The sequence below is a fragment of the Puma concolor genome, chromosome D1 (genome assembly GCF_028749965.1).
Source record: "Puma concolor isolate L17-30 chromosome D1, mPumCon1.1.hap2, whole genome shotgun sequence".
NCBI lineage: Eukaryota > Metazoa > Chordata > Mammalia > Carnivora > Felidae > Puma > Puma concolor.
The window spans coordinates 11,095,613-11,118,670 of NC_141676.1; the positions used below are offsets into that span (position 1 = coordinate 11,095,613).

Genomic DNA, 23,058 nt, shown 5'->3' on the forward strand with positions numbered 1-23,058 from the left:
ACTGACTAACTCATTCAGGCACCCCTGTGATGAGAATTCTTAATATCTACTCTCTTAGATGATTTCAAGTACACCATACATATTTACTACGGTCACCATGCTGTATATTGTTTCCAGAACTTCTTCATCTTACAACTGAAAATTCATATCCTTTGACCAACATCTTCCCACTTCTTCCCCACTGTTTCTCTGTTTCCATGAGTTACATTATTTTAGATTTCACATGTGAGTGAAATCATGCAATACTTGTCTTTCTTTGTCTGATATTCTCACCATAATGCCCTTCAGGTTCATCCATGTTGTCACAAATGACAAGATTTCCTTCTTTTCATGGCTAATATCTATATTCATAATATATGCATAATATGTCATGTATAACACACACATTTTTATCCAGTTATCCCTCGATGGATGTTTAGCTTGTTTACATATCTTGGCTGTTGTGAAAAGTGCTGCAGGGGACATGGGGGTGCAGATATGTCTTTGAGATGCTGATTTCACTTCCTTCGGATATATGCCCAGACATGGGAGTGCAGGATCACGTGGGAGACCCATTTCTAATTTTTTTGAGGAAGCTCCATATTGTTTTCCATAGCAGCTGTACCAATGTAACACTTCCAGCAGCAGTGCATAAGGGTTTCTTTTTCTCCACACTCTAGCTAACACTTGTTATTTTTTGATTTTTTGATAATAGCCTAACAGATGTGAGGTGGTATCTCAGGGTCTGGAGTTGCATTTCCCTTATAATCAGTGATGTTGAGCACCTTCCCACATACCTGTTAGCCCTTTGTATGTCTTATTTTGAGAAATGTCTGTTCAGGTCCTTTGCCCAATTTTTAATCTGGTTGTTTTCTTGCTATTGAGTTGTAGGAGTTCCTTATATATTTTGGATAGTAATCCCTTGTTAGATGTATGCTTTGCAAATATTTTCTCCCATTCCATAGGTTGCCTTTTATTTTGTTTCTTTTGCTGTGCAGAAACTTTTTAGTTTGAGGTAATCTACTTGTTCTTGCTTTTGTTGCCTGTGCATTTGGTGTTGTATCCAATTCATTGCCAAGACCAATGTCATGAAGTTTTCCTTGTATGTTTTCTTCTAGGAGTTTTACAGCCTCAAGTTTTTAATGTCTTTAATCCATTTTGTGTTAGTTTTTGGCCGTAAGATAAGAATCCAATTTCATTTTGTGTGTGTGTGTGTGTGTGTGTGTGTGCAAATCTAGTTTTCCCAAAGCCATTTATTGAAGGGACTATACTCTCCCTATTGTGTATTTTTGGCAATGTAGGAGTGCCATCACTGACTCCATCTTTGTTCTTCTATCTTGTTCATGCCTGAGCAATGACCTCCATTGGGGCTATGTGTTCCACATGGAGAGAAGGTTAATGTGTGCCTAGACTGCAATGCAAGAAGGCTTGTTTTGATGGTCCCTAAAGTGACATCCAGAAGGCTCCACTTTAGGTAACTAGTAGAGAGGACTCGTATACAGAAAGTCTCACTTTAGGTAACTATCCTGTCACCTCACCACTTTGTCCCTCTTTCCATAAAAGCTTGGTCTGGCCTCGGCAGAGAATAGCAGCAGAGAACGGGGGTGGAGAATAGCTGTGTACTATCTGGATAACCACCTGCCTGCCCCCATCCTCCCTGTCGGTAAGTAACCCTGACTAAAACTCTATGTAAATAGCATAGACTGGCTTCCTTCATTTTTTGGTCTTGAAGTGCTCTCACAGGCTGGAGGATACTTTACTGACCCTCCTCCACCTTCTAATAAGCATCTTCATTGAAGATTAGTTGATTATATAGGTGAGGGTTTATATCTGGGCTCTCTATACCATTCCATTGTTCTATATATCTGTTTTTATGCCAGTACCGTACTGTTTTGATTATTATAGCTTTGTAATGTAATTCAAAATCAGGAAGTGTGATGCCTCCAGCTTTGCTCTTAAGATTTCTTAAACTATTCAGTCTTTTTAGTTCCATATGAATTTTAGGATTTTTTTTAACTTCTGTGAAAAATGTCATTGGAATTTTGATAGGGATTACATTGAATCTGTAGATCATTTTTGGGAGTTCGGATATCTTGACAGAATTATTCTAGCTCATTGACTCAGGATATTATTTGGTGTTTTCTCCAATTCTTTTCATCAAGGTTTTATACTTTTCAGTGTGTAGATCTTTTACCTCCTTGGTTAAATGTATTCATACATGTTTTGTTAATTTTCATATTATAAATGGGATTTTTTAGATTTTTTTCATACAGTTCCTTGTTTGTGTGTAGAAATGCAACTGGTTTCTGCATGTTGATTTTTTTTTATCCTGCAATTCTACTGAATTTGCTTATTACTTTAGCAGTTTTCCAGTGGAGTCTTTTTTGGTTTTATATATATTAGATTAGGTCATCTGCAAGCAAATAATTTGACTTCTTCCTTTCCAATTCGGATGCCTTTTTTTTTTTTTTTTTCTTGCCTAACTTTTCTGGCTAGGATTTCCAATATTATGAATAGAAGTGGTGATGTTTGACAAAATTCAACATCTTTTCATGATTAAAACTGTCAACTGACTAGGTACAGAAGGATTTCCCCTTCACATAAAGCCTGTATCAGACAAGCCCATAATGAACACAATACCCAATTGTGAGAAGCTGGAAGCTTTGTCTCTAAGACTAGGAAAAGATCACCAATTTTAAGAGAAGATGGCAAATGATTTAACCTATGTTTCTTTTCTCATCTGTAAAATTGGTACAATCGTCATACATAACTTTGGGGTCATTAGGATTAAATGTGCTGTTAGTATGTGCTAGTAACATTGTCTGACACGTGTTAAGCCTCACCAAAGTGTTACCTTTAAGCTTCATATGAACTGTCAAAGGTAGATGCCCACTGTGACAATCTTTAAATTCTTGGACAAGTAACCATAAGCAGCATTGTATTGTAAATGATATAATAGCAGCACTTCAATTTTTTTTTAATTGAAATATCTTAGTGAAAAATACCTTGGCAAAATCAGATTCCAGACTCATGTAACATTCAAATACACATTTAATAACCAATTGAATGGCACAGCTCCATCCTCATAAACGATATAAGAAATATCCCAAAAGTCAGAAGAGACTTTTTTTGTGCGTTGCATGGTAAAATTGCCTCCCTGGGGAAAAGAAGGGGTCACAGGTAGCTGTTGACAAATGGTTATAAGAGGATGATACTGTGATAGGATGATCCAACCTTTCACCACCTCAATCAGTCGATTATTTCAAGTGTGGAAAAGTCACATCAGGGAGAGAACAGAAAATGTGACATCAAATTTCAGTTAAGAAAGTGGTTGTTGAAATCCTAGAATATGAATCTAATTTCCTTCTGCAATAATTACTCAAATATGATATACATAGAATACTTTTAGGAATTGACTTTACTAATTAGGAATTATTTTTAGGAACTGATTTTACTAATTAGGAAAGCCCACACAAGTTAAAGTATCTTCACACAAAAGGACTTTGTCTTTCCTGAGAATATGTTAAATTTTAGACTCTGCACAAATTTACTCTCTGGCACATTTAGATACCTATCTCTATTCTTTATTTTTACTAAAAAAAATATTAAAAAATTTTTAATGTTTATTTACTTTTGAGAGAGAGCATGCACACACCAGCGGGGGAGGGTCAGAGAGAGGGGGACAGAGGATCCAAAGCAGGCTCCACTCCATCAATAGCAGAGAGCCTGATGTAGGAATGGAACTCACAGACTGGGAGATCATGACCTGAGCTGAAGTCAGATTCTTAACCAATGGAGCTACCCAGGCACCCCTACTAAAAAAAAAAAAAAAAAAAAAATATTTAGAACATATTTCTCGAAGGTTCATATCAATTGGATCAAATTATTGTCATTGAAGACATATTGTTCTACCATATAGAATAGAAAATAAAATTTTTGTGAGACAGAGATACAGAGAGAGAGCAAGCGAGGGAGCACGCATGGGGTGGGGCAGAGGGAGGGGCAGAGAGAATCTTAAGCAGGCTACACACCCAATGAGGAGCCCAATACAGGGCTCAGCCTCATGACTGTGAGATAATGACCTGAGCCGAAAACAAGAGTCATATGCTTAGATGATTGAGCCACCCAGGTGGCCCTAAAAAATAAAATTCAAATGGCTAGTATAAATTACCTATTAACATTAAATTAATCAGCTATACCCCTAATGAATAAAAAAATGAAAAATATACTTTCACTGAATCAGGACCTTTACTGAATTAGGGATGTTTAGGGGTAAGATATCTAAGAAAAGATTTATACTAACTTTTTTTTAATACAAAAAAACAGTTTTTCGAACAAAATTCATGATGCCAACTCCAAGTCTCCATTTCTCCTTAAGGAGGGAACCCATCTGACTTGAACTTAGTAATCCTAGCTCTTCAGATGTTGTCTCAAAGTCACCAATAAAGGGACTGGGGTCCAATTTTATTTCATTATCTGCAGAAACTGGTGTGAGCCATACTGATTTCCTAAAAAACAAAACAAAACAAAAAACAGAAGCAGATATTATTGGCATACTTGGTACCAGGTCATTCTGAGTCTACAGGTGGGGACAAAGTTATTTTTTTACCACTGTTTAACACAGTGGCCATTTTCAGTATAATGATTTAGGGGTGTGGCACAGGCCTAGACCTTCTGCATAACTGATGATTTGTAATGCTTGCTTCAGTAAAGTACCAAAGTGCCCAGTGGAATGGATTTAGACAAGTGGATTCCTAAGAACAGTAAGTAAAAGCTGTCAAAAGCTTAATCTGACCCCATGCAGTGGTAGTAAAGGATATGTGTGTGTGTGTGTGCGCACGTGTGCGTGTGCAGCAGTAACATTTATGCACCAGTAACCTAATCATATATCTGTTGGCCTTGTTTTCATTTTTTTTCTAAGGAAGATAAGCTGCAAACATCAAAATTACTATCGAAGTAGAAATGCTGTAGTCATCATAATTAATCTGGTGGCCTACGGAGAGGCAATAGCTCCAGGGCATTGTTTCAGAGTGTTTTATATTACTGGAAGCATCGGCTAATATATAGGAATGAAAATGTGTGTGTGTGTGTGTGTGTGTGTGTGTGTGTCTACAGAATCCAGTGTTAGTGTCAGCTACTCCCCAGAGTATTGCTAAATTCCTCAGCCTTCGATTTGCCTTATGAAAATAAGTTAAAAGAAGATCAAAGTATTTAACAATGAGAATGTATGTAATGTACACTTAAAAATGGTTATAAATTTTCTATGCTAATTTGGATGTAAATTTTAAAAAATAAAATTTTAAAAAAATGGTTACAAATTTTATCTTATGTATATTTTACCACAATAAAAAATACCAATTCTCGGGCACTTGGGTGGCAGTCGGTTAAGCACCAGACTTCAGCTCAGGTCATGATCTCATTGTTCGTGGGTTCGAGCCCTGCATCAGACTCTGTGCTGACAGCTCAGAGCCTGGATCTTGCTTCGGATTCTGTGTCTCCCTCTATCTCTGCCCCTCCCCGACTTGCACTCTGTCTGTCTCTCAAAAACAAACAAAAAATGAAACATTAAAAAATTAAAAAAAAAAAAATTCCCCCCCCACAAAAAGGATTCTGATAATGTTATAAGATACTATACACTTGCTCTGAGCTCTACCTTCTTTTTTTATGTCAACTATTTCCATATATCAAACAAGGATGAAATCTTTTCCAAGATTTGTAACTCGTAAAACTCAATGTGAATATTACAATGACATGGTAAAGTGTTTCAGTATTCACCATTCCACTTGGTCTCAAAGTTTATGTGGGGTCCCTTTGGGATTCAGCATCTCAGTTCCACAAAACGGCAAGCAAAGTGCATCTAATGATTAGGCTGATAAACCTTTCCTTTCATGCATTTCCATGAGTTAGTATTAAAATGAAGGACTGGTTTTCTCTTTTTAGTCAGTCACTGTATTCACATGGAATTAAGCCATGAGATGTATTAGGGAATTATAAAGGAGAAGACATTAAAAAACAGCATCAGGTTTGACTCTTCCACTTATTAAGGCGACTGGGTATCTAATGATTCTGCTTTGCAGTTCAGTTACCGTAAAATAACCTAGTTACGCTAGATTGCATATGTTTTGATTCTAAAATAAATATTACATTAAAAAATAAAAATACTCCATATTATGATAAATGTCAATTTCATGCTTGTTTGGAAATACGCTTACGGGTGAGTCAAATCTAAAGTCTATGCTTTGCAGAAGCATCTGATTTGGTAAAGGTAAGATGGATGCTTTCCAAAGGAGTCTGGTCTATTGGACTGACCTAGAGGCAGAACATTCCAAAGGGATTTTCTGGCTCTCACAATGCACAATCCTAGGGTTAAAGAACATCTCTGTTTGAAAAAGGAGGGTATCCTCCGAAACAACCTAGAGGAGCACAATATTTAAGCAGAAGGTAATTCTCGTAACAGGGGAGGCATACATACGTTTGTATTCTAGTTTAAGATTTATGCCTAGGGGCGCCTGGGTGGCTCAGTCGGTTGAGCGTCAGACTTCGGCTCAGGCGGCTCAGGTCATGATCTCACAGCTCGTGGGTTCGAGCCCTGCGTCGGGCTCTGTGCTGATGGCTCAGAGCCCGGAGCCTGCTTCGGATTCTGTGTCTCCTCTCTCTGCCCCTCCCCCAACATGTGCTCTGTCTCTCTCTGTAGTGAAAATACTTCTTCAGTGAAAATACTGCCTCAGGGCAGTTCAAATGATCCAATGAATAGGATAAACCTTCGCAGGATTTGTGACTCTTCCCCTTTGGAGCATCGAATGAAACTTAAAACTGTCTGCTAAGCTTTGGTGAAATACAAGAGGAGCTGAAGGACAATTTAAAATCGGTTTCCTAACCAGTCAGTCAGGAAACCTGTGCTCTTGGGTCCGTGCACATGGATGGCCCAATGTTCAGTGAATGATAAGGAAGGGACCATGTTGTCATCTGCCCATAAATAACAATAACTAGAAGCAAAATGTAATCCTTAAAACAAACAAACAAAAAAAAGACAGTAATTTTAGAGCCAGGTATAAAGATCTAAAACACTACTTCAAAGTTATTTTTAGGGGCACCTGGGTAGTTTGGTTGGTTAAGCATCCCACTTCGGCTTAGGTCACGACCTCACGGTTCATAGGTTCGAGCTCCACATTGGGCTCTGTGATGACAGCTCAGAGCCTGGAGCCTGCTACGGATTCTGTGTCTCCCTCTCTCATTGCCCCTCCCCTGCCTGCACTTTATCTCTCAAAAATAAATGTTAAAAAAAATTTTTTTAAGAAGTTATTTTTATAAATAATACTGTGCTCACCTTTGTCTTGATCCCACGGTCATGTACAGGGTATATAAAATCATATGTAGAGGTCTGAATCCAAGTCATAGGGCGACCTGATCCCAGGTGCAATTCATCAGCAAATATATACAGATCGCTGTTGTGCCCACATGGGCTAACCAAGATCATCACCCAGTCCATTGAACAACTTACTGTCACTACAGAAAGAATCATATAAGAAAGTGTCAGATGTGTATTTACATCTGGGAAGAGCCCAAAGAATATTCAGCTCTGCCCTTTGTGTTAAATAAAAGGTATGTCTTTCTCCGGCAAAGGTAATCAAGGCTTATAGAATAACATATAAAGGGTTTTCACATTACCGGTTTTTCCAAAATATCTGCATATTATCCTCAAATAACTAGGCTTCATTTATTTCACAGGGAAGAAGATCAACACATAAGAAAATCATAATCTTCTAGTCCCCTGCCTCCTCTAAAAGACATTATATTCTAAAGAGGGTGATGTATCTGGGACCACACAAAAGGCACAGAAGTAAATTGCAATGCATTCGAAGAGGAGAGATGTATTCCCAGGAATGCTCTTTGGAGAGGGAGAAGGGGAAAGGGTGGGAGAGTAGAATCCTGATCTGGAACAGTCCCTACCAAAGACAGTCAGAGCCACAGAGGAAAGACTCTGAAGAGAGAAAATCCGCTGCCTGGGACGGCAGTTCTGTGAAGGTTTCCATGTAAAACCTATTCTTATCCTTTACATTGAAATCTTCAGTCAGTCAGGGATAATCACTATTTCTAATGGACTCATTTATCCCATGGAAGAAGTAAAGGCGGACAGTAACCAGAGCTTCTCAGAGCGGTGATCAGAGTTGAACTGCATGGATCCTACTAATGTTCAGAAAGAAAACACAGATTTATTGGCTTTAAAGAGTCATGATTAGTGGTAGGGGGGAAAAACTAATGAAACAGGTTACAAAACTTCCAAAGTGGAGAACAAAAGAGAATGGAGAAAAACAAATTGAAACAATTTAGAAGAAGGCAAAAAAGCCTTAGGGGAAGAGACAAAACATCAAAGCAAACAAACAAACAAAAAGGACAAAAATTAAGCCGTAGGGGGATCCTGGGTGGCTCAGTCGGTTAAGTGTCTAACTCTTGCTTTTGACTCAGGTCATGATCTCACAGTTGTGAGTTCGAGCCCTACATTGGGCTCTGCACTGACAGTGCGCAGCCTGCTTGGGATTCTCTGTCTCCCTTTCTCTCTGCCCCTCCCATGTGCTCTCTCACTCTCTCTAAATAAAGAAAATAAACTAAAAAAAAAAAAAAAAGTAAGCAATAAGATGATTGCAATAAATGAACTGCAACTATATGTCAACAATAATAATAAATGTAAATGAACAAAATACTTCAGGCCAAATGACCAACAGCCAAATGAAGAAATTATAATGTATTTATATAATCAACTTCTAGGTAACATGGCAAATATAATTATAAAGTATCAATCTGAAAATAGTTATGAGAAAGAAGCAAGTCACAACACAAACCTTATATATCTAATGATACAAAGTTGAAATGACAGATAACCATTTTTTATAAAAGATTTTTTTTCCAAACAGAGACTATTCTTCGGTAGCCAGTACCTGCCCCACACTTAAGGCATGAGACTCATAACCCAGAACATGACCCCACATCTCATCAGATACAGCCTCCTCATGTTTTGCAAAAGTGGAAGTAACCGGGTTTAAATCTTATCTTCCTATTTTGACGCTGATATAAGTTGCTCTAACACAACCTGTCATCCAAGCTAGGATAAGTACTTTGAACTTGGATTTCATTTCGTAATTATCTTTATATTCACAGCTGCACAGAACCCAGGGAATGTTGAATATACATAGTTTGAATTGTAGCCCTTGTTGATAGTACCACCTGCACGCAGAACTTCCAGATGAGCAGAAATTACAGAACCTCCCCCTTACTGTTTAACAAAGGGAAGGGGCGGGAGAGAGTGAAAGTCTGACTGGCCATCCAACCTATAGGAAGGTAACCTTCTTACAGCTGGCTGGATAGGGCTTGAATTCTATAGCTACCCAATTATTAGATTTTGAAAAAACTGGTTAACACTGCAATGCAATTTATTCACGAGTCAGTGAAGGCCACCGAATGGGAAGATTCACAGTCAGGATGAACAAAAGTTCTGGCAGTTTGACAGAGTGTACTCAGAGCCTCAGTCCAGTTAGTGGACTGGGCTGGACTGGTTCAAGTGAATGTGCACACGAGGTGGCAATGCTAGCCAGTAACTGGACAGTTAAGCTACAGTGGTTTGGGATGACATTTAAGACAAATTTCCCATACTCCCAACGTCTCCTGGGAGCTGTAGGAGTTCTAAATAGAGCCACAACCAAAGCACTTACATGCTTTGGAGCCTAACAGAACCTGGAAGTAAATAAAGTAGTAACCTCTTATTCCAGAAATAAGTAGTTCAGTCACTGCTGAAGTCCGATCAATGCCTCCTGTCCCCCACCAGCATCTCTCTAAAGGCAGAAGAAAAATTTAAAAAATTGGGGTACCTGGGTGGCTCAGTTGGTTAAGTGTCCAACTTCAGCTCAGGTCTGATCTCACAGATCATGGGTTCAAGCCCCGCATCGGGCTCTGTGCTGACAGCTCAGAGCCTGGAGCCTGCTTCGTATTCTGTGACTCCCTCTGTCTCTCTCTCTGTCCCTCCCCTGCTCATGCTCTGTCTCTCTCTGTCTCTCAAAAAATAAATAAACGTTAAAGAAAAAAATGTTTAAATAAAGTAAAGCAACAATAGGAGTATGCTCACTAATACTCAGGTGTGATAAGTGGCTATTGTCTCCTGCAGAAAGGACATAAAGTGATGAGTAAATTGATAAGGGCTCCAAGTCGAAAGCCTTGCTAAAAGGCTGCCTTTGGAAGGCATATGTGAGCAGATCTGTGGTCAGGAAAATTGTTAGGAAGATTTTCCTTCCTAAAGCAATTAGGATCACCTGTCATGGGTGTTTTCCATTATTTATGCCGATCTCAATAATATACCACACGCCACATATGATAATGGCAGTCTGCACATCATCTAAAAATTAAATTACCTGTGCCGTGAAGCACAAAACATACACCTGATTGACTTTGACCCTGTACTCTTCACAGATGTGCTGAGTAAACTGCCCCTCTATGGTAGCTGTAGAAATATTAAGAGCTGGAGGATGACCTTCCCACAGCAAAAGCTCATTAAATTACCTCCCAGGTGACTCTTGCATCAATTTAGGAATTGACAACAGGTAGTCGTTGGAAGAAATAGTCAAACAAACGACTTTAAAAATGACCATCTGCCATCAATATTTATTACTTCTCACTTCATACTTCTCACAAATAAGTCTACCATGACTCTGAGCAAGCCAGTCCTGTGTCAAGGGGCTAACTGTCTACTTATTATCTTCTTTCCTAAAGCACTGGGGCTTTCCCATTCCCCTTCCCGTTACATTCCCATTACAAAGTAATAATAGAAAGTCGGATCACACAATGAAGAGAATGGCTAGAGGTTCAAACCTTGACGAGGAAAGCTTCCCCAAACAGTAATAGGGAGCAGTAAACCTTGGAATACATTCAGGATATTCTTTTTTTTTTTATTTTTAAAAAATTTTTTTTTCCAACGTTTATTTATTTTTGGGACAGAGAGAGACAGAGCATGAACGGGGGAGGGGCAGAGAGAGAGGGAGACACAGCATCGGAAACAGGCTCCAGGCTCCGAGCCATCAGCCCAGAGCCCGACGCGGGGCTCGAACTCACGGACCGCGAGATCGTGACCTGGCTGAAGTCGGACGCTTAACCGACTGTGCCACCCAGGTGCCCCGCATTCAGAATATTCTTAAACACTTTGGAGGACCTAAGTCTTCCCAGGGTGAAAAAATATTCATATGTAATGAGCAAGAGATTCCAACACTTCGTAAGCCAGTAAGTTCTGGCTCTTTACAGATAAACCATCAAGAAAGTAAGAAAATTCAGGGAGATGGTTTGTGGGGAAAGTGGCATTGGAGAAAGCAGGTGTTCTATATTAGTGACTGTCACCTCCAAATCGCTCCATGGGTTGGAAATATTATCCTACTGTCACCTAGATAAGAGTATCAGAAGGATCCTTCCTAGAGGAAAAAAGATTGCGACAGTTTAAAGTTGGATTCAACAGGATAAGTGGATATGGACATACAGGGAGTCCAGGCTTCTGTTGTCACTTGTTTTTCTCATACTAATCTTAGTCAGTCTGACATTATGAAGTCGTGCCTCTAGTATCCGAGAAATCTGAGGGAAAGCCCGAGGAACACATGTAGCTGCCACACAAATTGGCTGAAGTAGCTAGAATCTTCCTTGCACCTGAGCATCATAGAGCCCAGCCAGGCCTCAATGCCCTGCTTCCTCACCCCAGATGACCCCAACGCCCTGTGCTCCCCACCCCAGGTGCCCCCAATGCCATGTGCCCCTCTATCCTAGATGGCCCCAATGCCCTGCATCCCCTTACCCCAGAGGGCCCTTACTTCCTGAGTCCCCCACTCCAGATGGCCTCAGTATATTGACTCAAGTCTCCTCGGCCCGAAAGCACTTCCCTTCCAGCTGCTTGTTAAGATCTGAACTCTTCGGGAGGAGAGTTCCTGCATGGAAAGCGACCATAACTCCTCCAAGAAAGTGTTCTTTAGAACTGGCCTCTACCATAGATGCTCTCAGTGCAAGGCCAAATCAAGGCAGCAAGGAGCGACCAGACTCCTAAAGCCACAGAGACCTTCATCTGGACAGACCCCCAGCCAGGACTTCTCAGGAAACAGGAAGTGGTGCAGCCTTATGTGATTTTATGCGGCATCCCACACTCAGCTGTCTTCATTTTCCTACTGATTTAGATAGGGCATGCGGCACCCTCTCAATGTCAACCACCTAAAAGCTGCAACTCTCCAGATTTCCCAAACACTGACTCTCCGAAAGGCATATCACACAAAAAGTGCTATTTGATAACAGACGGTGTCTGCATGAGGCCTGTTGAGACCATCCGGGAGGCTAGCATGGCACATGACATTTCCAGTACATGCTAAATTGTAGGAAATTATTGGCACCAGCTGATTTTTGGGTGTCCAGCTAATATGTGGAACAGCCTAAGTCATATACGTTTGAAATCAAAAGATGATTATTTCTTCTTTTCTCTGACTTTGGCTGGAAGAATCAGCAGCAGGGATAATAAAGTGACTTGCCCAGAAACAAACATCCCCAGGAGGAGACAGGGACCTATAGAAAGCCATCTTTCTTGGCATCAAGGAAATCTAAAAATCTGTCTTTATTGATTTGTCCATAAATTAATGTTTTAGTTAGTTTAGCCAGATCAAGCCTTAAAAGTATTTACTTATAACACGGGAGAATAATGTTTTTTTCATGCTGAGATTTCTTAGAAAAGAAACATTTATATTCGTGTATTTTGTCCCCTTGTGCCATATATATAATTTTATGTATAATAAGTATATATATATTCATTCCAGTACTTAGAAGTTCCAGCTAAGCATTTTTTAAATAATTTTTTCCATCCTGTTTTTGTTTTGTTTTTTAGAGTTTATTTATTTCGAGAGAGAGAGAGAAAACGAGGGAGGGGCAGAGAGAGAGAGGGAGAGAGAGAATCCCAAGCAGGCTCCACACAGTCAGCACAAGCCTGATGTGGGGCTTGAACTCCCAAACGATGAGATCACGACCTGAGCTGAGGTCAGATGTTTAACCGACTGAGCCACCCATGCACCCCAAAGTTCCAGCTAAGCATTTTTTTTTTTTTGAGACAGAGAGAGACAGAGCACGAATGGGGGAGGGTCAGAGAGAGAGAGACACAGAATCTGAAACAGGCTCCAGGCTCCGAGCTGTCAGCACAGAGCCCGACGCGGGGCTCGAACTCACGGACCGCGAGATCATGACCTGAGCCAAAGTCGGCCGCTTAACCGACTGAGCCACCTAGGCGCCCTGCTAAGCATTTTTTTTAATGTTTATTTATTTTTGAGACACAGACAGAGCATGAATGGGGGAGGGTCAGAGAGAGAGGGAGACACAGAATCTGAAACAGGCTCCAGGCTCTGAGCCGTCAGCACAGAGCCCGACCCGGGGCTCGAAATCACGGACCGTGAGATCATGACCTGAGCCGAAGTCAGAGGCTTAACCGACTGAGCCACCCATGCACCCCAAAGTTCCAGCTAAGCATTTTTTTAATGTTTATTTTTGAGACAGAGAGAGACAGAGCATGAACAGGGGAGGGTCAGAGAGAGAGGGAGACAGAATCGGAAGCAGGCTCCAGGCTCTGAGCCATCAGCACAGAGCCCGACGCGGGGTTCGAACCCATGAGCTGTGAGATCATGACCTGAGCCGAAGTCAGATGCTTAACCGACTAATCCACCCAGGCACCCCATATGTTTATCTTTTAAATCATTCCAGTAGAAGCATCTAGTATTGTTCTAGAAGGCATCAGAGTCTACTGCTTAAGAGCTTCTACTGCTTAAGAGAGTTTCTCTGCTTTCAATTTTCACAAGTTTGGGAAAATTAGTTAAACAAGCTAAGGCTCATATTCATACTCTGTAAAGAGGTAATAATACTATTTCCCTTGTAAGTTTATTGTGACTATTAAAAGGGATAACAAATATAAGCAGTGTAGCCAAAGCTAATAGCGTACAAATATATATATATATATATATATATATATATATATATATATATATATATATACACACACACACACACACACACACACAAGGTACATAGTGTACAAAAGTATATATATTTTCCTCAAACCTGAGTGCAGTGAATTCAGGTTTTATATACTTTTCCAAGGAAGCCTTCCAGGCCAGGAAAGAGGCAGATGATATATTCAAAGTACTAAGTGAAAAAAACTGTAGGTGTTCAGCATTTGTGACTCTCAAAGGAATTCTTAAATTCTTATCCTCAATTATTATTTTTAAAGATGCTGGATTCAATAGCACAGTGTTTCAATACTATATATTTCTGAATCTGTTTCATAAACGATATTTTTCTAAGCATATGTATTCATACATGGGGCAACAGTTTGGGAATCTTTTTTTTTTTTTAAGACTTTAGGATTGCTTATGAAATGTGAGAATTTTCATCTGTGTACACTTAGAAAAACTTGCTTGTCATATATGCTACCCCAATAGCTTTTTACTTGTAAACGTGAGATGACTTCTAAGTCCTCTAATTGTCTCTTTAGACTTTCTGTCTCTTGAAAGCATCTGCTAACATTTTACTAAAGAAGTATTTATTGAAACCTCAAAAAAAAAAGAATTATTTATTTAATCTTCACTTTCAAATATACTGGCCTAAAATTATATCATTTTGGGGCACCTGGGTGGCTCAGTGGGTTCAGCATCCATCTCTTGGTTTTGGCTCAGGTCATGATCTCACAGTTTGTGAGTTCAAGCCCCACGTCGGGCTCTGTGCTGAGAGTGCAGAGCCTGCTTAGAATTCTGTCTCCCTCTCTCTCTGCCCCTCCCCTGCTCACGCTCTCTCTCCCTCTCTCTCTCTCTCAAAAATAAATAAGGATGTCCTTTTTTTTAATGTTTATTTATTTTTGAGAGAGAGAGAGAGACAGAGTGCAAGCAGGGGAGGCGCAGAGAGAGAGCGAGAAGGAGACACAGAATCTGAAGCAGGTTCCAGGCTCTGAGCTGTCAGCACAGAGCCCCACACAGGGCTCAAACTTATGAACCATGAGGTCATAACCTGAGCTGAGTGGGAGGCTTAACCAGCCACCCAGGCACCCCTCTCTCAAAAATAAATAAATAAACATTTAAAGACAATCTATTGGTAAACACTGCAATTGTGAAACAATTTAATAGGGAGTAACTGAGAAGAATGGTTCCCTGTGCCTAAATTATTTGTGCAAAGTTTTTTAGAATTAGTGATCATTTTTAATTCCCGCTATAGTATTTTATGTTCTTACTTATAGTGATTTCTCTTTCTTTTCAAACCCAAGTTTCCTTTAATTGTTTCCTTTTGTTTTTTGTTTTGTTTTTTTGTTTTTCTGTGCAGTTAATTCTCTAGCAGTTGAGAAGCTCCTATATATTTCATTAATTGGATGTTTTATTCTATTTTTATTTGTTTTAAAGTTTACAATATTACCTCTGTGTCAAGTCTCCAAAACCATCCCCAGTTTTGATCATTTGCTAGGAGCACTCAGCACATAGTCATATCACTCTATGATTTATTATAGCAAAGGATACAGAGTGAATGGGAAGGCGCATGGGGCAGAGTGCAAAGGAAACCAGGTGGAAGCTTCCAAGGGTTCTCTCCCAGTGGAGGCACACAAGACGTGCTTAATTCCTCCAGCAATAAGTGGGTGGCAACATGCAAAATGTTGTCTACCAAGGAAGGTCATTATAGACTCCATGTTCAGGGTATTTATCGGGGACATTCTCTGCCTACCACCTACCAAAATCCCACATTCTCCGAAGGAAAACAAGTGTTTAACATACAGCATAGTGTTTGCAAAAAAAAGTTTTGGCATAGTGAGCCTCTGTCATCAGAGTCATGAGAACTCTCCCGAAATCCAAATTCTCAGATGCTAGCAAGCAGGCCTTTCTTAGTATGGCAGTCTCAAGTCTGGTTTTTTTACTATTTATTTTGAGAGAGCGAGCGAGCAGAGGGATGGGGCAGAGAGAAAGAAAGAGGGAGAGAGAGAATCCCAAGCAGGTTCTGCACTGTTAGCGCAGGCCAGACATGGGACTCGAACTCACAAACCATGAGATCATGACCTGAGCGGAAAACAAGAGCTGGATGCTCAACCGACTGAGCCACTCAGAATGCTCAAGTCTGCTATTCTTAAATCTGTTCTGCATATCGGTAAATTGTCAAAATGGGTTGTCTTACATTTTTCTGTTATCCATAGCTAATTCATTTCTGTAGCAGGCAGAATTCTAAAGATCCTTTTTGCAATGTATTCAATCAAACATTAATCTAGGTACCACTGTGAAAGGATGTTACAGATAGAATTAAAATCAAGGACTTTAAAACAGGGAGATTAACCTGGATTTTCTGAGGGACCCAGTCTAATTACATAAATCCTTAGAGTGGAGAATTATTTCTGGCTGGAAGCAAAAGAGGGATTGCTTCAGAAGGGGATGTCAGTAAGATCAGAGGTTGGTGAGGAAGTCCACCTGCCATCTTTGTCTTGGAAAGGGTCCATGAAGAAGGACTCTGGAAGGCCTCTAGTGATCTCCAGCTGACAGCCAGCAAAGGAAACAGACTTCAGTCCTACAACTACATGAAATCAAATGCTACCAACATCCCGAATCAGCCTGCAGACAGGGTCTCCCGAAAAGCCTCCAGAAGAAACAGCCCTTCTGACAACTTGAATTGAACTTGGTGAGGCTCCAAGCAGAGAACCCTGGTGAATCACGTGGTGGTTACACTCCAACCATCAATAAAAAAACGAATAGACAATCTGTATTCCCTTACCACATTTTCCCAATGTTTTGTGATCATTTGGGGTTTTACTTCCAGATTTTATACTCCAGTATGAAATTTAGGCCAAAGAATAAATTTTGCTAATATATTGACCTTCTAACATTTATTTGCATTTACCTTTTTTTAGTACATATGCTCACAATTCTTTTTTCTTAATGTTTATTTATTTTTGAGAGAGAGACAGAGAGAGTGAGAGAATGAGTGGGAGAGGGGCAGAGAGAGAGGAAGACACAGAATCTGAACCAGGCTCCAGGCTCTGAACTGTCAGCACAGAGCCCCACGCGGGGCTCGAACCCAAGGGCTGTGAGATAATGACCTGAGCCAGAAGCTGGACACTTAACTGACTGAACCATGCAGTCTCCCCTCTAACAATTCTTTAGAGGAGATCTGTATGTTTTTTATTTTAATCCTTATTTTGTTTTGTTGTTGATTCTCACGTGTTTAGAGGGTATCTAAGGTTAATAATGCTTTAAGATTATAAATTTTTCTTAATCTCCTTTTTTGCCCTTCACAAATGAATTCTAGTTAGCCTGAACACAGGAGGGAATGATTAAACTAACACTATGTCAGAATTTTAATTCCATTATTCCATACAGCTCTAACACCCAAGTTTTCAGATAATTCTGATACAATTTAATAACTTTTTATGATGTGTGTTGGCCATATAATTTGAGAATATTCAGTTTGGCTATAAATGCAAGAAAGGAAGAAAATGGTCAAAATTCCTAAGAACATGAGCAAGCAAAAAGATTGTGAAACATAGTGGGAATTAATAGGATGAGTTAACTAACCAGAAGTTGTATGATAGGATACGTGCTGGAAGGCTGGTTTGTACCAGCACATCCCCAATGACCCTGTTAATCACTATCTTGAGAATGCAGAGATCGTGTCCTCCCTCTATATTCCCATCAAGCAGAATGTGCAGAAAAACATGTTCAGTGCTCAAGGTCAGGGACTCCAGGGGGTGGTCAACCCAGAGTGTCTCCCTTGTAAGGAAGAGTGTCCAGATGGCAGGCCTTGACCTCCTTGGGTCACTGGCCATGCAAGGAGAGAAAAGGCTAAAGAGAGTTGCAAGGTTAAGTTGCTACGCTATAAAAGTTTGCTACACCTAGATCAGAAGCAGGTTTGTCGAGTCCTCTGCTCCTGGATACCCTGTAAGCAACTTCCTCCAATAAACCTAAGTCTCAGCCTCTGTCTCCGGGTGTTTTCTTCAGCCCCGCCCGACCATAGCCCACCTTTGACTTAGAGTCTGCTGGGGTATCGCTACACAGGGGCATGACAAGGATGGATAGAATAAATAGAAAACACAGAGGAATGACCAAGGATGAACCTGACATTCATTAGCTGTTAGCAGGTTATTGATCACCGATGTTAACCTTAAAAAATAAAACTGCCAGTTATTTGATCAGCAAAAGATGGATTAATTCAGGAATAGCAGAGAATTGCAATTCAGGACAAGAAAGCTATGGCAAAACCATAGCCAAGTCTGGAGAACGAAGGAGAGGAACGCTCTTTTATACAGGAAAAGGGGCAGTTGGGACGGCTGTTACAGACAAAAAAGTCCATTGAAGTAACCTAGGAGTTGGAACTATAGTGAGTTCTCATTGGCTGAGCTGTGACTGTCTCATTGGCTGGGCTGTTGCTGGGGTTTAACAGAAACGTCACTCTGCCTGCTGCTGCGATAGTAATGGGCAGCAGCTCAAGTCATTTCCCCTGAAGGTTGCAAGGAGGCCCCTTTCTTCCTGTTCAATATGCACTTGACAAGGAGTGGTAGGGCGTGAAGCCTTCGTGAGACCTTCCGTTGCTGAAGCTCCCAACGCCATTTTAGAGAGGTTTCCATTTATGAATTTTCATACCAGGTGATTATCACCCTCTAGAGTTCCTTCTTTCTCACAATCATTAAGACCATCAATCAACACAAAAAAGCAAGAGGAACCCTCCTACCACATCAGAAATCTTCCTTGCTTCAGATCGCAAACCAAGGTACCTCGGGAAAAAGGAAATCGAGGAGGTGAGACTCTTCAGATGTTTGGAAATCTCTTGTCTCCTCAGCTGTGGGTGATGATCTAGCATTCTGGAAAGAACCAAGAAGCCCTTAACACAGTTGGCTTTTTCTTCTTATGGCTGAAGTTATTATAATTATAAATAAGAAATTCAGGAAGGAGAATGTGAGAAGTGGCTCTACACTATACCCCCAGATACCAGTTGTGTCTTCCCCAAACACATGGATGTGTCTGAAATTATGTCTTACCTAATATTTGATATGCATCTGTTGGACTATTAAAGCGGGGCTTTTCAGATGCTTTGAGGGATCCAAGTGGATGATACAGAAGATTCAGGAGAAACACTTATGAATTCACTGAAAATATTGTGCTTTTCATTTACTCTGGGTTCTCATGAAAACAAGCCAATTGCCCTGCCTCCCAGCCAATGACTCAGATTCGGTAAACCTGGGACAAGACGTGTTAATCTGTACTTGTAACCTACTGCAGGAGATTCTGATTCAGGTAAACAAATTCACACAGCCATGGTATGGTCTAAGTTTGAAAAAACACTACTTTCTGATTAAATTTTTCTCCACCAAAAGGCATCTTCTTATGAATGTGTACATCCTTGGGGTGCTGAAAAAAGGTGTTTTTAGAACATTTTTGTCCAATGAAACCTAGTGCAAAATCTTGAGACAAAGGGATTGTGGATAGGGATAATAATGTGATCTGGTTCCATATTTTGGCAAAAAACCAACCTTCAAAAAGCTCCATCTCAAAAGTAAAAGTTTAATAAGTTACCTTTAGAAATTATATAGTATGTCACATAGATTGCCTCAGCTTCTAAATGCAGGATAATTGTTGGCGAGCATTGTCAAATTTAGCTATAGGAATCTCCAGGATTATGAATTAATATAACAAAGGACAAGCAAAACTGTACACCTTTCATCATCAGAAACCTCAAGGTTATGTCCTTTCCATAAAATATTTTTATTTGATTTTATGTTCTTTAAAATTAACAGGAATTTATTTTAGGGTGTCTATTGCTTAAATTAATATTTGGGCTTGAGAGCCTTACAGTAGATTAAATATACAATTTCTATTTGTGAATTATACTTCAATACAGCTGAAAAAAATCCTTCTCTTTTAAAACTTGCAGGGGGAAAAGGAGTGCCTGGGTGGCTCAGTCGATTAAGCATCCGACTCTTGGTTTCAGTTCAGGTCATGATCTCACAGTTGGTGAGTTTGAGCCCCACATCAGACCTTGTGCAGATGGCGCGGAGCCTGCTTAGAATTCTCTCTCTCTCTCTCTCTCTCTCTCTCTCTCTCTCTCTCTCTCTCTCTCTCTCTTTCTCTCTCTCTCCCTCTCTCTCTCAAAAATAAATAAACAAACAAATAAAAACTTGGGGAAAAAAAGAATCTGAATCTTAACACTATCCGCAAATGATATGTGATAAAATACCACCCAGGGATATTTTAACACTATCGCCAAGTGATATGCATACATTGTAAATTTTGAGAAGCAAAATGGCACAGTGAATGGATAAGAGCATCAGACTGGGGTCTGAATTCTGAGTCTGCCCCTGGCCAGCTCTATAATCTTAGGCTGGGTACTTAACTCCAAGCTCTGAGTCCCTCATCTGTAAAATGGTGACAATAATCAGATGTAGCTCGGAGGGTTCGTGTGAGGACTGTATAAGATTATGCTCAATATCTGCACATCGTATGCCCTCAACAAATTTTAGCTAAATGTATACAACTATTGTCATTGTCCTAGTTGGAAGCATTTTTTCCCCCATCTGAACCATTGTGATAACTCACTGCCTGCTTTTCTAGTCTTAGCCTATTCTCATTCCTCCCATCATATACTCCAATGCGAGTTATTTCCACTAGAAAAGATCAGATTGTGGTCCTGTTCTCCTCAAAAAACTTCAAGACATCTCATTGCATTTATAAGCCTCTCACTGCATTTGTAAGCCAAATTTCTTTGCATGAAACCCACAGCCTCCTACTCTGAATGCAGCCCAGAGAGAATGATACGGTAGACGCAGGGAACACCTGAGTGGAGAGCTCCAAAATTTTGCCCTTGTATTTTGTTGAGAGATTATTCTTTCTCCATGGAATGGTCTTGACATCCTTGTTGCAAATCAATTGATCATAGATGTGTGGTTTTAGTGGTGGATTCTCTAGTCTATATGTTTCTCTTTATGCCCATAACATAGTTTTGATTGCTCTACCTTTGGAGTATGTTTTGAAGTTGAGACGTGTGAATCATCCAACTTTATCCTTCTTCAAGATAGCTTTGGCTATTTTGGATTTCCATGAGTTTTAAGATCAGTTTTTCCATTTCTGTTTTTAAAAATGCCACTGAAATTTTGATAGGGATTTATTCAACCTGTAGATTGCTTTGGGGGGAGTACTGTCATGTCAATTACAGAAGTTTTCCAATCCATGAACACAGGATGTCTTTACATTTATTTGGTCTTTAATTTCTTTCAGCCGTGTTTTGTAGTTTTCCATTGGTTTCCTTATCTATTCCTGCACCAATATCACACTGTCTTGATGATAATCAATTTATGTTTTGTCTTGATATTTGGTACAATAATCTTTCTACATATTCTCTGAGAATTCTTTGACTATATTTGATCAATTGCCAGCCCATAATTTCTTTAAGTTTGCACTTCCTTACATTTTTCCATCTTTTATTTTATTTTTACCTTTCAAACAAATTTTTAAGTGTACAGTTCAGGATGGTTAACTATAAGCACAATGTTTTACAGTAAATATCTAGAACTTTTTCATCTGCCATTCCCTAGTTTTAAAAACATGCTTTCCAGGAGCACCTGGGTGATTCAGTCAGTTAAGCGACTGACTTTAGATTTCAGCTCAGGTCATGATCTCAACTGTGCTTGCCCAGTATGTCTTTATTTTCCACAAAAAAAAAAAAAAAAAAAACAAGTGAAAACCCCCTATTGCCACAACACAAGACATATAATGTAAAATTGGCCTATTAATTATCAATTCATATTCCCCACAATAGTACTATACACCCATATTACATAAGACATACTATGTATATCATGCATTAACTGCCAGTCCCCATGAATATTAGGCATGTACAATAGTTTATATATATTACATAAGACATACTATGTATATCGTGCATTAATCGCTAGTCCCCATGAATATTAGGCATGTACAATAGTTTATATATATTACATAAGACATAGTAGTGCTTAATCGTGCATACACTTTATTCTAGGACAGTCCTTTATGGACCTCAACTATCCGAAAGAGCTTAATCACCTGGCCTCGAGACACCAGCAACCCTTGCTCGAACGTGTACCTCTTCTCGCTCCGGGCCCATCTCAACGTGGGGGTTTCTATAACGGAACTATACCTGGCATCTGGTTCTTACTTCAGGGCCATAAAATCCTTGAATCCAATCCTTCAACCCTCTCAAATGGGACATCTCGATGGACTAATGACTAATCAGCCCATGATCACACATAACTGTGGTGTCATGCATTTGGTATTTTTTAATTTTAGGGGGGCGAACTTGCTATGACTCAGCTATGACCTAAAGGTCCTGACTCAGTCAAATATATTGTAGCTGGGCTTATTCTCTATGCGGAGTCTCCACACGCACAACAGTCAAGGTGCTATTAAGTCAATGGTCACAGGACATATACTTAAATCCCTAATGTTCCACAGGACATGGCATGCGCGCACCCACGTATATGTGTACACACGTACACGTACACACGTACGCATACACACGTACACATACACACGTACGCATACACGTACACGTACACACGTACACGTACACACGTACACATACACGTACACACGTACACGTACACACGTACGCATACACGTACACGTACACACGTACACGTATACACGTATACACATGCAAACACTTTGATTTAGTAAATAACTAGCTTAATCAAACCCCCCTTACCCCCCGTTAACCTTATTTATAATAATACGTGTCTATTTCTGTCTTGCCAAACCCCAAAAACAAGACTAGACCATACCTAAACATAAGGCCTAAGAAAACGCTTATAAGCTTTACCAATCCCCTATCATTGCTAACTATTAATACTAAATCATAACTCTGTTCGCAGTTATCTATAGATACGCTAACCCGATCTCTAATTCGTCCCTATCGAGCAATATCTTAAATACCCAAATTAACCCTACATTCCAGTTAATGTAGCTTAAATATATAAAGCAAGGCACTGAAAATGCCTAGATGAGTCGCCAGACTCCATAAACATAAAGGTTTGGTCCTGGC

The 23,058-nt window shown here is 39.9% G+C and overlaps 1 protein-coding gene across 1 annotated transcript; it reads right to left on the reverse strand.

Annotated features, from left to right (window-relative positions):
- Window positions 1-4,244: 4,244 nt before the first annotated feature.
- On the reverse strand, window positions 4,245-12,064 carry OOSP2 (oocyte secreted protein 2). The gene is made up of 4 exons (XM_025915311.2): window positions 11,989-12,064; window positions 7,307-7,485; window positions 6,289-6,392; window positions 4,245-4,487 (listed from the first exon to the last, which is right to left on the reverse strand). Exons 1-4 carry the CDS (start codon window positions 12,062-12,064, stop codon window positions 4,289-4,291), a joined length of 558 nt encoding a protein of 185 aa, XP_025771096.2. The 3' UTR covers window positions 4,245-4,288.
- Window positions 12,065-23,058: the final 10,994 nt, after the last annotated feature.

Excerpts from the sequence above, each read along its gene's own strand:
- OOSP2 (XM_025915311.2), bottom strand. The coding sequence starts at position 12,064 with ATGAAGGTCTCTGTGGCTTTAGGAGTCTGGTCGCTCCTTGCTGCCTTG. Across the intron at positions 6,393-7,306 it reads ACCGTGGGATCAAGACAAAG|GTTGTTTCGGAGGATACCCT; the intron begins GTGAGCACAGTA and ends GTGCTCCTCTAG. Across the intron at positions 4,488-6,288 it reads TTGGAATGTTCTGCCTCTAG|GAAATCAGTATGGCTCACAC; the intron begins GTCAGTCCAATA and ends TTTGTTTTTTAG.